The 15,630-nt window shown below is 41.1% G+C and overlaps 1 protein-coding gene across 2 annotated transcripts in view; it reads left to right on the forward strand.

Annotated features, from left to right (window-relative positions):
* The window catches only part of IGSF5 (immunoglobulin superfamily member 5), a 72,065-nt gene that overhangs the window by 46,604 nt on the left and 9,831 nt on the right, over nucleotides 1–15,630 (forward strand). Inside the window, exon 9 of one of the 2 annotated variants that reach the window (XM_090060959.1) lies at nucleotides 9,915–10,648. The exons of the other annotated variant lie outside the window; for it this stretch is intronic. Coding sequence (XP_089917085.1) covers nucleotides 9,915–10,424 — 510 coding nt within the window. The 3' untranslated portion in view covers nucleotides 10,425–10,648. Of the gene's footprint in view, nucleotides 1–9,914; nucleotides 10,649–15,630 lie in introns of those variants that run through there. 2 annotated transcript variants of the gene reach the window in all.

Consider the following 15,630-nt stretch of genomic DNA (forward strand, 5'->3'; position numbering starts at 1 on the left):
TGACAGTGATACTGGTTGTACCCACACTCCTGCATCTGGCATAACAGCCTGTCATAGACATGTGTGTTTGAACACCTGCCTCACAGAAACTGGCACTGCACCTTCACCTCACCTCACAGCACCATGAGATCACCAGTCTCCTCCCTGGACCAGTTGGATCCCGGGGTGGAGGACATGGGTATGGGTGAAGACAATGCCAACTGGGGGTGCTGCATTGGTTCTCTGGGCCTCCATGCAGATGTCCCTATGCTGCTAGGCCTGGGCAGCTGCCTGCAGTGCCCAGTGGAGGGGCATGATATGGGACTGGTAGCTGCACAGCAAGGCAATGCTCCACAGCACCAGCAGTCTCTGGGCAGTCTACTGGCCCTAGAGCTGGCCCCAGTGGCTAGGAGTGCCTGCAGCACCCTGAAGGCCTGGACAGCAGAGGCCTGGAAGCTGCTCAGCCCTGCAATGTCACATAGCGGTGCTGGGGTGCAGGCAGGCTGGCACAACTGGCCTACAGCCTGTCCAGGGGGACACAGGGTCCTGGAGTGGCTTCAGGATCTGTGGATGTTGACTCAAGTCTCAAAGTGTGTGCAAGCTATTATATACCTGAGGCTGGGGCTGTCATAGAACTGGCCCAGCTCTAGGGCAGGAGAGGTTCCTGCCTCAAGGCCGTGGCCCTGTAGGCCAGGCCCCTAGTGGCAGGGCTGAGCATGAGCATATTTACTCCTGTTTGGCATCTAAGCATGCATTAGTGCACAGTAACTAATTTCAAGTAAAATTGCTACCTTATTTTGCAGGTAGCAAATTTACACACAAGTAGTGTCATCTACTTCATAGTAAGCATGTGCATGTGTAGACTTGTGCACTTGCTGAGCAGCCAGCTATTCTACTGTGCAGTAAAGTGTCTCATGTAGATGTTGCCTGTAGGTCTTCTGATTTGCAAGACAATACACAGGATGCTTGTGTTAGCATCTTAGATGTGCATTCATTTTTGAAAAAGATAATATTTGGTCAATGAAAATGAAAGGGTGAAATTACACTTTCTTCTTTGCCTGGGCAGAAATTGTATAAGCTCCAGGCTCCTTATCCTATTTTCCCTCACTCTCCTTCATACTCCCCTACCCTGAAAAGCATTCAGAGATTAACAGTTTCTTTGGGAAAATGTAATATCTTTTATTAGACCAACTAAATAGTTGGAAAAACTGTTCTTTTCAAGCTTTCAGGCACAAACACCCTTCTTCAGGCATAGGGTTGCCCTTTTGCCTGAAGAAGGGTGTCTGTGCCCAAAAGCTTGCAAAGAACATTTTTTCAACTCTTTAGTTGCCCTAATAAGAGATATCACATCTACCCAAAGAACCTTGTCTGTCTACATCCTTAGATCAGCCTGGCTACAACCAACAACCCTAAATTCAGAAATTGAGAGACCAACCCTTGGTTCTGGTGGAGCAATAGGGACAAAAAATTGCTCTAATAAGGCAGTAGATTATTCCATCAGCACGGCACGTACCTCTGCAGGTATGGAGGTGATACAACTGTAGGCCCTTTGCTTCTCATCTTTTCTAGAATTAAGGGAAGACTAGTTCAGTAGTTGCTGCATGAACATTTCTGTTGTTACTTTTGAAATAACTCTTGGGTTCAGCTTTTCAAGAATTCACTTCTATTATATTCTATAATAAATCATAGAATGTATTATATACAATGTGGGGGTTTTCTCTGCTGTCAGTTTCCCCACATTGGTTATACAGCATTCTGTGCACTAGTTGGGAGGTCTTTCCTGCTCATAAGATGTTGTTCAGTTGCACTCTGTGTGTATTGGGGTGGATCCAACCCATTTTGAACTTGGTGGGAACATATCTATTAATGGTAAGATGCTCTGGATCTCTCTCTTAATTTGTAAAGTGTTTGGAGATGAAGTAAGACATGTAAATGTCAAATAGGTCATGTGATTGGAACCTGCAGAAATATGGCGGCTGATTATTGCCTCTTCTCCCAGGAAAATGTCCTGCTGAACTGGAGTGTTAGTGTGATAGAGGGAAGAGATACTATCAACAGCTTTCAGTCACATAGAAAGGAAGCAGGAGAATATTTTATAGCAGAAAAGCAAGACAGACCTCTGCACCCTGACTATGTGTAGCTGAGATTTCCTCTGTGCCTTCAGAGGTCCAGCATCAATAAAAACTGGAACTTAATTACTTTCACAGTTTTGATCTCAGAATTTAAAGGTTTTCTTTTGATTTCAAGCTGAGAACAATAGGTATCAAAAGACAGCATACGAATGACATTGAATGCATGCAGGAAGAACAAAACTGCCTGAGAAACAATGTCAATCAGTTCCTTAATGACCTATTCTCTAAAGCACTGGATTATATACTATATTGCAGTTCCACAGCTAGTGCAGGGAGCTAAAAAGGTAGCTTCCACACAAGGTGTTTCCATAGGACCATAGAGCAGTAGGGCTGGAAAAGACCTCACAAGGTCATCTAGTCCAGCCCCCTGCTCAATGCAAGATCATCCCTGAGTAAACCATTCCAGCCGTGTCTGTCCAACCTGCTCTTGAAAATTTCCAGGGATGGAAATTCCAGAATTTCTTTAGGTAGCCTGTTCCAGTACTTGGCCACTCATACTTAGAAAGCTCCTCCTAATTTCTAACCTAGATTTTCTATGCTATATCTTGAGTCCATTGCTTCTAATCCTGTTCCTTATGGCCACAGAGAAAAATCCATTTCCATCATCTCTATAATCACCCTTCAGGTATTTAAAATTGTAATCAAATCCCCCAACCCCAATCTTCTCTTTGACAGACTAAATGGGCATTAGTACACATGCTTGCACTGAGAAAATGGTGGTGGTGCACACTTTTGTGTTCAAAAGTGCACCACCACCATTTTTGTGTACTGATGCACATTTCTACGCTTATACAACTGCACGTGATGCAGCACAGTGCATGCCAGCTCGTGTGTGGAGGAGATTCGATTACCTGTGGGATGCATTGAGGGACAAAAATGCATGTGTATAAGTGCCCAGTAACTTTAATTTTTCAGTCTGTCCTCATAAGCCATGCTTCCCAGGCTTCTAATCCTTTTTATTGCTTGGCTGATCCCTTTCCAACTGATCTACATCCTTTCTGAAGCGAGGGGCGCAAAACTGGACATAGTACTCTAGAGGAGGAATCACCTAGAGTACCTAGCCGGTCATTCCCCAATCTGTATTTGTGCATGCAATTATTCTGTCCTAAGGGAAGGGAAGTACTTGTCCACGTTGACTTTCATCTGGTTATTTGAAGACCATTTTTCTAGTCTATCCAGGTCATTCTGGATCCTAGTCTTACTCTCAAGTGTCTACAAGTCCATACAACTTAGTGTTACCCTCAAGTCCATGATGTCCATGGTTACTAACCCAAGACAATTTCTTTTAGTGAAAACCTGGAGACTTTTTACTAATAATCAAACATTTTTATTGACTTCTTTAATGTTTTATAAAATGTAAATGTAACCCTGGACAAGGGCTGGGTTCAAATTTAAGTTTTAACACCAACCATGGTAAAAAAATGTGGTTTTCAGTAAGATGCTTTCAGATTATCAGTAAAAAAATAATTTGTGGGTTGGCAACCCTGCTTGACTGTAGCAATGGTTTTGTACGATGCAGATCCTACCCCAGGGGTCTCCCACTCACCCCCATACCCTGCTCTCCCCAGTTGTGCCCTGCACAATACTGCTGTCTTAGGCCATCCCCTAGTCTTACTCTGACCCACCCATCCTGGCACAGTCTCCCAAAGAAGGACTACTGCCTGCTTACTTATGACCCAGCAGTGTTATAGGCAACAGCACAACATCAGGGAGATAGGGGCTTAGTTTTTTGGGGTGTGCTATGGTGATAATCTGCATAAATATCCTAAGCAATACTGAGGTGAAGCATCTGAGAAGGGATACTGCTAAGCTTATCTTCAAGAAATGACCTTGCAATACTAGTGAAACATATCAAGCTGATGTTGCTATATGCTGCTGCCATTCTCAAGAGGCATAAACATCTGTGATCTATGAAGCTGCTGAACTTGGGAATTCTGATTTCCTTGTAACAGCAGTAATTCCACAGATTTGCATTTTCCCAAAGGATTTCTTGATAATCTATTGGACAGCATTTTTTTTAGATTTAATTGTTACAGATATTGTTATTTTTCACTGGGAGTGTTATAGTGGTCCTTGAAGTTACTGGTTTTGGCATCTATCCTAAGGTAGATAGAGACTAGGGCTGTGTGAAATAGCACCATTTCATTTTGATTTCTGTTTTGTTGTTTCAAAGAGACAGTGTTTCATTTTGTCATTTCATTTCATTTCAGTTCATTTTGCAGCACTGTTCCGTTTTGTTTAGCTGAAACTGTTTTGCTGTTTCAATGCATTTGCATTGAATGTTTCTCCTGTAGGCTATAATGGGGAATCATGAAAATACCTAAAAAGTTGTCATTTTTTGCCTGATTCAGATGAAAACTGCAGGTAGCCACTTCTGAGGGCATGAAGCCTGCCACATTTCAAAGAGATAGTGCAGAGGTTTCTGGGAAATGGCACCTCAAGCTGTTCAAAGCAAAACTCCTGATAACTGCTGGCTGCGGCAGCCTCCTTTCATCCCACATACAGATCTGGGGGCCCATACCTCCAGGAGAGCTTCAAGGCTGTGCTAGACTCCTCCTATGGGTTCAGGCCCCCATATCTGCATGTGGGATGAGAGGAGGCTGCTGCTGCCACCTGGGACCAGTGCTGGGCACAGCCTGCACCCAGCACCGGGGAAGATTGCTGCTGCCACCAGTCCCAGGTGGCAGCGGCAGACTCCTCTCATCTGGCATGGAGATCCAGGATCCCACACACCCAGGAACAATCTGGCACAGTCCCTAAGCCCTCCCGGGGGTGCGGGCTCCTGGATCTACATGCCAGATGACAGGAAGCTGTCCCTGTTGCCTGGGACTGGTGTGCCAGGAAGCCAGCTTTGAAACTCAAAACGTTTTGAAACTTTCAAAATGTTTTGAGTGCCCTCATTTTGTTTTGAAGCTGTTTTGAAGCCTTTGTTTCATTTCAGTTTTGCTGTTTGAGCTTTAAACATGTTGAAACAGCTTCAAAATGAAACACCTGGCAAAATTTCACACAGCCCTGATACAGACAATACATATATAACACACAGGTGATAACAGAACATTTTACTTATTTCATATGGCTGATTCATGAAAAAGCAAAGTTCAGAATTTATTCTTTCATTTGTTACCTTTCCTGCTGCTTAGCGGCCTCCATGCTTAAGCATTGTTTTGAGCACTCACAACTGATTACACAACAAAGATATCAGTCTTAAATTATAGTATACATCTATAGAATAGCTTTACTCTACTGGCAGCAGTCTTAGGACAGTGTTAGTGATGCTGTATTTAGTTGCTCAACTCACTACTGAAATCCTCACTGCGCACGTTTACATGTGCCTCTTTTAAGCAGGCTTAGCCTGAAATCGCCATTTTAAAAGCACATCAAAGGTGTGTGTCTATATGTGCGTGCCCTTAATGTGCCTTTAAAATGGTGATTTAAGGCTATATGAGCCTAAATTTCATACTTGCTTTATGCAGATATCAAATTTCAGCATGAATAGCTAAGTTGCATTAGCACATGTATAGATGTGCTAACACACATTGATGTGATGCACATCAATGGACACACACTGCGTTAATGCGCATTAGCACATCTGCATATGTGCTAATGTGACTTAGCTATTTTCATCTAAATTTAATGTGTCTTAGTGCACATTAGTGCATCCACAAGTAGACAAATTCCTAAATTGCCTCAATGTACCTTAAGCAAAGGCGTATTAAGTGTAGGCATGCATAAATACACGTGTAAATACATCCATTGAAAATGAAGAGATGCTTCATTGAACTATTTTGTGATGCTCCTTGTATTAAATCATTGAAGAATGGGCTCTGCCCTTTCTATATGCTATGAAATTTAGAAATAGCTCAGGATGACTGTCTAAAAATATCAATATCTCCCCCAACACCTCCATCACCACTGTCACACATACAGCTGGTAGATATATTTGACATGGACTATGGGATAAAGAATCACTAATACAAAACTATAAGGTGTATACAAAAGCAGAAGATACAGATGTCATGATATCACTAGTTCCTTAATTGTTGTACTACTCTAGTGAACAACAATTTCAGGATGGAGCTTGATAAATGTACAAATGGGATTATATGATGCACTGCCTGTAGTAACAGGGAACTGGACTTGGCAACTCAGGATATCTCTTCAGTCCTATATCCTATGCTCCTAAAGGATGTAATTTATTTGCCATCTCCCATCTCCTCAGCATTATTATCAATGGACGCCTATCTGGCCAAGCTAAGCTCTCACATTTGTGGCATAAGAAGTCAGCATGCTTAGACATCTTTTCAGTGTATTTGAGGCCAGGTGGCTACAATGTAAGCCATTGTCTGCACCTAGCCACAGCTGCAGCTTATATTGAAATCTCTGTCCATGGCTGCTAGAAATGCATAAGATTTGACCAACATGGAAACAATTCAGAAGGGTCTAGAGGGTTTGTACTAGATCAAAACCCACTTGCTAAATGGTAGGGTATTTAGTGGTTAGTGAACTGGCTTGCCCAAGGGTGAGCAAGTGGGAGACAAACCAGGGTCAGAAGCCAGGAAATGCAAGATACCAAGGAGGAAATGGGACAGGAACAGAGCAGGGGCTAGGAACAAGCACAGGAGCCGAGGCAAGAAACAAGGAAAGAAAGGAGAACCAGGATGAGGCAGCAGTCACGACAGGAGCTGGGAGAAAGGGTTTATAAACAAACAATCCAACCAAATGGTGTTTTACAGAGTTTCCCTAGTATACTGGTTTGCCCAGTCATGTCAGAGGTCATATCGATGCACTAATAGTTGTATTTTTCTGATAGACATTTTCAACATGGTTTGTCAACGCAAGAACGTTATCACAGGTTTTGCAAAACAGGTTTGCTCTATGATTAGAAGGCTGGCCCCTGTTAATGTTTCCCTTGGAGGAGCATTCCAATACCTTGTAGCAAATATTGTTCAACAGTATAGTACAATGGTGAATTGGATGATGCTGATTTTTAAGGCAGTTTTGGCAAGGCAACAATCTTTTATTGGTGCTGCAGTATAGGGTGTCTTCCTTCACAAAAGTTGCTTGTATAGAAATGGGCAAACCAGGTACAGGGAGCAAGATCCTTCAGGCACTCAAGGTGGAACATTGCCATGCACCGGGCTGGTATCTGCTTTCAGATTCTTCAGCACTTCATTAAGTTCCTTCACCAAGCTTCAGGACAGTTCCAGCTAGATTCTTTTAGAAGGAATAGTCACCTTTTGTTGACTATCTGTTGTTTTGTGCCTTTTCAAAGGGATTATTTTGAACTCTATATGAGTTGGAACCTGGTTGGGCATGTCTTTGAATGACTGTTTCTGGCTTGATTTTGAGAAGTGAAAATCTGATGTTATATTTTCCAAACAGATGCGTCGAACAATGTTTAGTGACTCTATCAGGTCTGTCATGTCTGAATTAACAGAATCTATGTACTGATGGAGGTGCCATGCATTCTGTATGTTAGGCAGAAGCTCTGTGGGATGGATGCATGTGCTTCTTTAGATAACACATTGCAGAACTGACTGTAAACTTCTTCAGTAGCATTATAATGAGAAAAGGTGGTCACATTTTGTCCTAGAGTGTTGGAGTAAGAGTTCCAGTTTACCTTATGAAAATTCCATCTAGACTTTGAGGCTCTTTAATTAAGCAAAGTAGAGGCCAGTATGGATCAATGAGAGTTGGCATTGACTACAGGGATAATGCACAAAACTAGCTCAGGTTAGTCTTCAGCTGAGGGGACCCAACAAAGGTCAGGAGAGATAGCATACAACCATATATTTGACCAAAATCTACCACATAGTTTGCAATCAACATTATCTGATAAGTTTTGGAAATCTGAAAGCTGTGTAAGGTCTTACAATGTAAATTTGAAGTATTTCTGTTGAACTAGTTGTCAGTCTAGTCTGCATTCAACCAGAAAAAGTGCTGTACTAGATATCTCTTTTACAGGTATCAATAATTATTCTGAAGGTGAAAATCTTTTGTGATTGTATTTTATAGTATGTTGCGAGAATGCTTAGCAGTCTGAAAAATGCCTTGGTCCTCCACAATAGAATATGGTTTCATATCACTTATAAGTAGTCTATCAAGAACTATTTTATCTTTACAACCTCCAGAATGACTATTTCTGCCTCTTCCAGACTTTATTGGGACAAACTAGATTCTTGATTAGAAAACATTAGCTTTCCTTGTTAGCTGCTTGGCTTTTCAGTACACCTTGGTTTGCTAAGAAATTTTAGTATTGCCTAAAAAAGTATTTCTAGAAAATATGGCTTTGTGATTTCTGGGATCAGTCTATAGGACTATTTTCAAATATAGTAAAAGATTCTCCAGCCAGACTACTTTTTTATACCTGTATCTTTCCTGAACAAATGAAAAAGGGTTGCCAATATATTCCATGCTAAACATGATAAATGCTCTGGTGCTCTTTTATGAAATTAAATCTTTCTTCAGCAAGGGAAAACCAGATAGCAGGACATGCAATTGTGTGCTGTTGCTTGTTGTCTGTTGATTACTATTCTGTTAAATAGCTTGTTCATTAACCACTTGGGTTTCTGTCAGAGTATTCCCTAGGTACAAGCACATACATTTCTTGCTTGGCTTTCTCTCTGGGTTCAGGAGACATCGCCAATGGCCCTTCTTCCTCTGCATTCTGCTCTTCTGGACTTGTTTAGTGAAATGGAAAAAATGGGAGGGAGAGAAGTTAAATGAAGAATTGTTTGCACATCATGGAGGACATGGAGGTGAAAACCTCAGTATCTGGCTCCCTCTCCCTGTACTACAAAGGAAGATGAATGAATCTTTCAGCTCCATGAAGGAGAGTGAAGAACCTAATTCCCAGCTCTTCTGCTCAGGAAGAGAGGGAAGAGAATATGAAGACCCTTATTCCATTCATTGAAGGAAAGCAGATAGTGAAGACTAAGTACTTGTCAGCCCTTCCCTGTCTGATGGAAGAACATATTAAGATTTCTGTGTCTTGCTGCCTTGTCATCTTGGGGGATCATCAGGAACAACAGCAACAGCAAGAGTGGCAATCTTTAGGTACCAAAATATAGGCAGGGTGCAGAGCCAGGGCTTAAAGTACAGGGGGCACTTCTACACATGCTATTAATGCAGCTGAATAAACTCCAGCAGTTTGTGCCAGAGTCAGCTGCTTCTCAGGTGCAGAATCTTCATCGGGGCCCAGCCCCTGCAGTCTAGCACCCTTGTGCCTCAGCCAGCCCTTGTCACAGTCTATACATGCATTTGAGTGCATGTAAGTACCCCACTGTAGGATAGTATTTGTCCCAGACAGGTCTATCCTACAGTGGAGTTAATTAGTTTAATGTACCCTAATACAGGCACACATATAAACTGTGATGCTTTACTGTGGAGCTAATTAGTTAACTGCAGTAAAGTGCACATGTAGATGCACCTAGGGAGATTAACTGTAATGTAGGCAATATGGTCATGAAGTATGTCAGCCATCTAAATCCACATATCATAGTTCTGTTAAGAGTGCTCTTTTAGTGTTGTGAATCTGATAATGTTAATTATGCCATACTGACTGGGCTGTAATGAAGGTGATGTGCATAAATCAACAATATCATACATAGTCCTGAAATTTCAGCAGGACTGAGAGGAAGTCATGTGCATTCGAGCACTACAGGATGGCAAGCAGGATTGCCATTTGTCCTCCCCTCTTTGTGGCATCACTGGTTCTGATCTAGCAACAAAAATGTTCAGTAGCTACTGAATGGATCATCCAAGTTGCATTCTGATCATATCCCACTTACTTTTCTCATACAGATATCGACACAAGTATCTAGACAGTCATCTCTGCTCTCCAGGCATTCACCTTCTCTTCTGTATCACACTTCCATTCCACCTGTGCAACACTTTAACCATCATCGGCAGCAACCAAAGAACCAGCTCCTCAAGAACAATCAATTCAGGGTCTCTCACCCCAAACCCAAGGTGCTTTACCATAGGAGCTTGCAACCCAGAGGCTATCATCCATATGCCAGAGTGCTTTTTTCCCACAAACAGCAACCCCAAAGTCAGCACCCACTCATCAGGGCCCCACATCCCAGAACTGAGCAATCAAGGGGACAGTACCCACAAACCAAGACTCAGCCACCCAGAGGGCAGTGCTCACAACCTAGGTTCCAGCAACTCAGGGGTCAGCACATCAGGAGCCAGCAGCCGCAGCCTAGGATTCAACAAGTTCGAAGTCGACATCCCCAAATAAGGAAACAGAGACCCAGAGTTGAAAATTCTCAAGTACGGATTCAGAAGCCAAAGGACTCTGACCTGTAACTGAAGACTCATTAACCCAGAGAACCCAGTAACTTGCAACCCAACAAACCTGAAGCCATCAGCTGTAATTTAGGACCCATCAACCTTGTTGCTGTCCTGGTGATTCTACCTGTATCTTTCTCCTGCTTCCAGTTTAGGACATGATGCCTTTGTCTCTGCTTTCCCTCCCCTCTTCTAGCTACAAGGATTTTAAATTTTTTTCTTCCCTTCATTATTCCAATCCATATTTGTGGCTTATTTCTCTTCTTGTTTAATAAAATTTCCACTTATAGTTTTTTGAACCAACTGATTTAAATGTGTTTCTATGCAACATATTCCTTAACTCCTGTGGAAATAAGGTTAGGCATCTAGGACTTGATTCTACCACCATTGCTGTTCTTAAATTCAGCATTAAGTTTGGCACCTTGTTTTCCATGCACAATAAGGTGAAATTTAAAATGATTAGGCGGGACTTGCCATGGATGATTTTGTTTGTTAAAAAAATATCCTTTCCCCCTGTATTGCACTCAAGTACATGCCATGTCTTTTTGGACAAGCTGACAACATAGAAAATCACTTAAGTCAGCTGTTCATATATTAACCTCATCAAAGTAGAAATTAATATAAAATGCCTATAGAAGATGAAAACAGGTTCTTTTGCATTTGCACAGATTAATTTATACCATAAAGAGAAAATCTAGCAAATCATTAGGGCTGTGCAAAGCTTCAGTCCCTGATTCAATTTGGAGGAGATTTGGCCTGATTTGGTGGCTGAATCTCTGAATCCAAACTGAATCAGGAGACCCTTTAATTTCTCTGAATTGAATTGGAACCCTCCGAATTGATTCGGAGAGATTTGGAAAGATTTGACGATTTGGACATAGACACAACTTTAAATGTTTTTTCTACATACCTCAAGGTACCAGGAGGCTCGTGAATGCTGAGATACTTGGGTGGATGGAGCGTCCCACAGGAGCATGGGGGGCTCCTCAGCACACTCAGCAGGAGACCTGGAAGTGGACCAGAAGTATTTCCAGTCCACTTCTGGCTCTGCTGGGGAGCACTTGGGGAACACCCCCCACCTGCCCCCCAGCTCAGCAACTGGCACCTCCTGGGTCTGGTGGGGGGCACCCAGGGTCTCCTGATGGGTGATTTCCAAGCCAGGGGGGAGCATGGGGGAGGGTCCACTGCTGAGCATGTGGGTGGCCCACCCACTCTCTTGTGGCATGCTCCATCCAACCCACCATAGCAGCATTCATGAGCCATGCCTGGTACTTCAAGGTATGTAGAAAAATATTTGAAGCTGTGTCTGTGGCTGAATAGCTGATTCTCTGAATCAGCATTGAGTATTCAGAGTCAGATTTGGCTGAATTGAATTGGGGACAGTGATCCAAATCAACGAATCAAATCACTGTCCCCATTTTGGGCTGAATCCAAATCTGAATTGAATACAGCCCATTTCACATACCCCCTACAAATCATCATAGGGAAAATAAATCCTATGGCAAAAAAAAAAAGAAATGTATACAACATTTTATAAGTGATATATATCAAACTAAGTATTGAGCCAAAGAGTAAATTGTCAAAAAGCAAAACAGGAGTCCCGGTGTATTTGTGGAGATGTGCTAGAATGTCTCTCTAAATACATTAGCTAAGAGAAGGTCAAAGGAATACGAGTGTTACAGGATTCTTTTTAATTGCATATTTTGTTACTCTCAGGATGCATCTACACATGCAGTTAAGTGTAACAAAATTTAATATAGATTAAGCTAATGCCCATTAAGTGATTTTTGGCAGGTGTCTACACATGAAGGGATGTGGCACTAAAGTTAGTGCCAAGTCCCTGCAGCCCTGCCATGTGCCCCTAGTGGCTGGGCAGACGCAGCACTAAAGTTAGTGCTGGGTCACGTCTACACGTGCGTTAATGGACTTTAACTAATCGCACCTAAATTTGATACCTGCACTTGCTGAAATTAGCTTAATTTCACCATTTGTAATGTTCATGAAGGGTGCACACATGTAGACGCATACCCGTAATGTGCATTAAATTAGGCTAATGCACATTAATGTGTCTCGTGTAGATGCACCCTCAGTGATGATAATGAAGGGTGATTGTTACTCATGGTCTTAGGGTTAAGTTGTAGGCCAAATATATCTTTGGAATTAAGATATCACCAAGGCATTTTGATTTGGTTGGTCCATCCATCCATTCAGACAGGACTTGACTAAAACCTACTGAAGTCAAAGTCAATGAGATTCTTTACCTTGACTTATGGCCCCAGTATGACAAAGCACTGGGCATCATAACTGACTTAAGTAGGCAGTGAAAACATTCAGGTTTGGATACTCAAGTCTATAGTCTCCATAACTAGTCTCCTTTATGGACCATAAAAGTCTCTATCATAAATAAGATGATCGCTTTGTAAACTTCATGCAGTTTGACTATGGGACAAATTCATCCCTGGTATAAGTCATCTGACTTGGGTAGACCTGTATGAGGCTGGGATCTGGTACAAAATCTTCACTCCCTGTTTTTCAATCTAAAGTAAGTCATGGCTCCGTTAATGTCGATATATCTTTCTTTTTAACTACTATAAATGGCATTCTATAAACTGAAAATATTATTTAGTCATGGTTATCATTTTATACTGGAGAGGAAATAAATGGTGAGTAGCAGCAGCATGTATTACTTTAGATATAACTGCACAGTGACTCCATGGATTGTTTGGGAAAAAAAACCTATCAATGCTGAATTAAAAGGCCGATAAAATAGAATACAAAACAATGCCAGCAAGTAATTTCACACTTAAGGGTATGTGTTGTTATGACTTTCACTGGTCTGCCAATGTTTAGGAAGAAAAGATATAGAGATGACACAAGTATAAGAAAGATTCTTCTATCTTACAGACACAATCACAATATTTTTCAGGTGCTCATTTAAGGAATCATGTAATGATCATGTAATGCTCTTATTTTAGGTAAGATTTTTTGGGTGGAGTACATGTGATGGTTATGAGTGTTGAAAATTGATGGCGTAGACACAACCTGCCATTGACGTGATGTTGCACATGAATTTCTAGAGAGATTTTACAGATAATTTTACGCTGGGCGTACATTGATAGATATAAAATAAATTTCGACTTAAAATGTGGGTAAAGTTCAGTTTGAAAAGCAGACTAGGGCAGTGGCTTTTAACTTTGGGATCTTTAGAAGCTCCAGCTGTTGTTACAATTAGCAAAATGTGTAGAGCGACAGATACATTTGGAAAAAAATCCTACCAGATTTCAGCTGTTAATATTGAATTTTAGCTTGGTAATAATAGACAAGCCTTCCACTTATCACACATTTCCAAACCATCAGTTTGTGAGGAGCTGTCATCTGTCAAATCAATGCAGAAATCAAAACTCTGCTTCATAATGCCAGATGTGTGCACATCATTCATCTCATTGATGTCATCAGAATTAAAAGTGACTACAGTGCACTTGTAATAGCGGAAACTTTTCTGTCACTGATTGAAGATTAGTATCTAAAGCATAGTTAAAGAATTCAACCCTGAAATGAGCTATGGCACACGTTAGCTTTATCCTGAGCTTCAGCCATGGATTTTCTGCTTCCTTTCTATGTCATTGAAGTGTTGAAATAGATGGAAAGATTGATTTGGTGGCTAGTTCCTCAACTAGCCCAACAGACCATGCAAATCTTTTGTTAGTATTAGAGTCTCTTGGAAAGCACTTGCATGACATTGAGGGCAGCTGATAAGTTATGAAACTTTTGACTGACAATATTCAGTGGAAAAAAGAATTCTATGTCAGGACTGCGGAGAGACTGGTGTTTGGCACAATCTCTTTAAAATACATTTTTAATAAATCACTCCTGCTGGATTGTTCTGGTGTAACAAATTCATGGGAACAGTCAGGGATCTACATTTGCTAAACATCAGATTCAAGCAGTCCTGTGTGCATGGAGAATTCTGAGACATTTCTGAATTATGCATTTTTGGTCAGTTTCTAAGGCTTCATGATCATTAAGTAGCATAGCAATAACTTTGTCTTCAACTCCTCTGTATGATTTGTATCAGATAGACCAGTGATTCTCAACCAGAGATTCTTTTACGGGTGCCATAGGGAGCTGAGCACTGTTAGATATGCAAACACCTAACATGATTCACAAGATAAACTCAGAGATTTCAGATAGGAATCCATAGTGTAAAAACTATTTCTGACCCGGCTGGTCTTCCTGAGTTCTTTACAGCAGAAAAAATGCTGTAATATTTTTCCATAGTCAAAATGGAGTGAGATCTAAGAACTGGAGTTTTCCAAGGGATGCCTTAGGTCTAGCAAGGGATGCTTTGAATCTAACAAGGGGTTCCATGAGTCTAAAAATGTGAAGACCCACTCTGGTAGACAGTCTATACTATCTAAAAAGATATGTCTTCAGCAAATATAAAGTTTGTCTTATGATTTATTCAACTGATACCCACATAATTTATTTGATAATTCTGTAAGTTTTTCTGCAGACAGTGATCTCAGACTTTGACAGATGCAATTTGTCTCAGATGCTCTGACATGATGAACAAATCTATCTTAGTAAACCTATAACCGAACAGCCAGGAAACACCAGATAGCCTTTGGCTGTAAACTGAATAACTAATATCAGCTTTTAATCTTGGACAAAAGAAAGCTCTCATGGGGTCTGGAAATGACTGGTAACCCAGGAGGATAAGAAAGAAAGGAAAATGTCTCAGGCTACTGCTAAATAGAAAGACATTAAGTTCAGCATGACCTAACTGAAAGGTCCCTGAAAAGTTTGTTTAAGCGGAGAGAGGTCATCTGGCCACTTCCCATTAATCCCCCTCTTGAAATAAACAGTTAATAAACTTGTTAAATTTAGCAAATAGCACTATGCTTTAGCAACGCGGAAAGTGGAGAAAACACCCAACTCAGACTCATGTTTGAAGCAGAAGGCAGCTGTCTTCTGAAATGCTCCTAAAATAGTTATATCTTTCTGATATTTTTAATGACTCCTAGCACTTAAAATCCAGAACTGTATACTAAAGCAATATTGCTCACATTTGTTGTCTAATATTTCCTTTTACAACCTATTAAATAATATATGTATACCAGATGCATTATTTAAAATATGAAATACAGGCAGAATACCAAGAGATATGGATTCTATATGCTTACACTTCTAAGTTAAACAAACTAAAGGAAAACTATTCAGTAGT

The sequence above is a fragment of the Crocodylus siamensis genome, chromosome 1 (assembly GCF_052110815.1).
Source record: "Crocodylus siamensis isolate JL-2025a chromosome 1, ASM5211081v1, whole genome shotgun sequence".
Lineage (NCBI taxonomy): Eukaryota > Metazoa > Chordata > Crocodylia > Crocodylidae > Crocodylus > Crocodylus siamensis.